At 65.5% G+C, this 949-nt stretch overlaps 1 protein-coding gene across 1 annotated transcript; it reads left to right on the top strand.

The window, feature by feature from the left end:
* Positions 1 to 71: 71 nt before the first annotated feature.
* Positions 72 to 943, top strand: LOC103771566 (zinc finger protein interacting with ribonucleoprotein K-like; the record flags this gene model as incomplete). The annotated part of the gene is made up of 1 exon (XM_008938866.1): positions 72 to 943. A coding segment is annotated over one exon (872 nt), but the record flags the coding sequence as incomplete, so codon positions are not given.
* Positions 944 to 949: the final 6 nt, after the last annotated feature.

The raw sequence follows: 949 nt of genomic DNA, 5'->3' as shown, positions 1-949 counted from the left end.
TTTGAGTTCTCTTGTCCAAAGTTTCCCGAGTCCTGCCTGTGACTTCTCTCTGGATTCTCATTTTATTGCAGCTGAAGATGGGCTCGTGAGCAAGAAAGAGGAAGATGTCCACCAAGGAGCCCCCAGGCCGGCGGCACCGGAGGGGTTACTCTCGGGGTGCTCCAGGGAGAACACTTCCCAGAGCCCTGCACAGGACCGAGCCCTCCCCCGCAGCTCCGAAAGGGTTCAGAGACCTCGGGGGAAGAGGCAAAGGCAAGTGACGCCGCGGGGGAAAAGCTTCAGGAGGCTGCCAGATGTTATCCAGCAGAGAAACCCTTCTGCGGGGAGACTGAGCATCTGCGGGGACTGCGGGAAGAGCTTCCGGGTGAGCTCCAACCTGGCGCAGCACCGGCGGATCCACACCGGGGAGAAGCCCTTCCCCTGCGCCGAGTGCGGGGAGCGGTTCCGGCAGCGCTCCCACCTCGTCCAGCACCAGAGGACCCACACCGGGGAGCGGCCCTACGAGTGCGCCGACTGCGGGAAGAGCTTCAGCGTCAGCTCCAAGCTGCTCCGCCACCAGGTGACGCACACCGGGGAGAAGCCCTACAAGTGCGCCGACTGCGGGAAGAGCTTCTCCGGGAACTCGCAGCTCGTCCAGCACCGGCGAGTGCACACCGGGGAGAAGCCCTACGAGTGCGGCGACTGCGGGAAGAGCTTCAGCGTGAGCTCGGCCCTGACGCGGCACCAGCGGGTCCACACCGGGGAGAAGCCCTACGGGTGCGCCGAGTGCGGCAAGAGCTTCGGCCAGAGCTCCGAGCTGATGAAGCACCGGCGGGTGCACACCGGGGAGAAGCCCTACGAGTGCTCCGAGTGCGGGAAGAGCTTCACCGTGAGCTCCGCCCTCGTCCAGCACCGGCGGTTCCACATGGGCGAGCGCCCCTACGGGTGCGCCGAGTGCGGGAAGAGCTTC

This window comes from Merops nubicus, unplaced genomic scaffold (assembly GCF_000691845.1).
Source record: "Merops nubicus isolate BGI_N331 unplaced genomic scaffold, ASM69184v1 scaffold28454, whole genome shotgun sequence".
NCBI lineage: Eukaryota > Metazoa > Chordata > Aves > Coraciiformes > Meropidae > Merops > Merops nubicus.
Note: the sequence above shows the minus strand (reverse complement) of the source record. Positions and strands in the feature narration are given on the sequence as shown.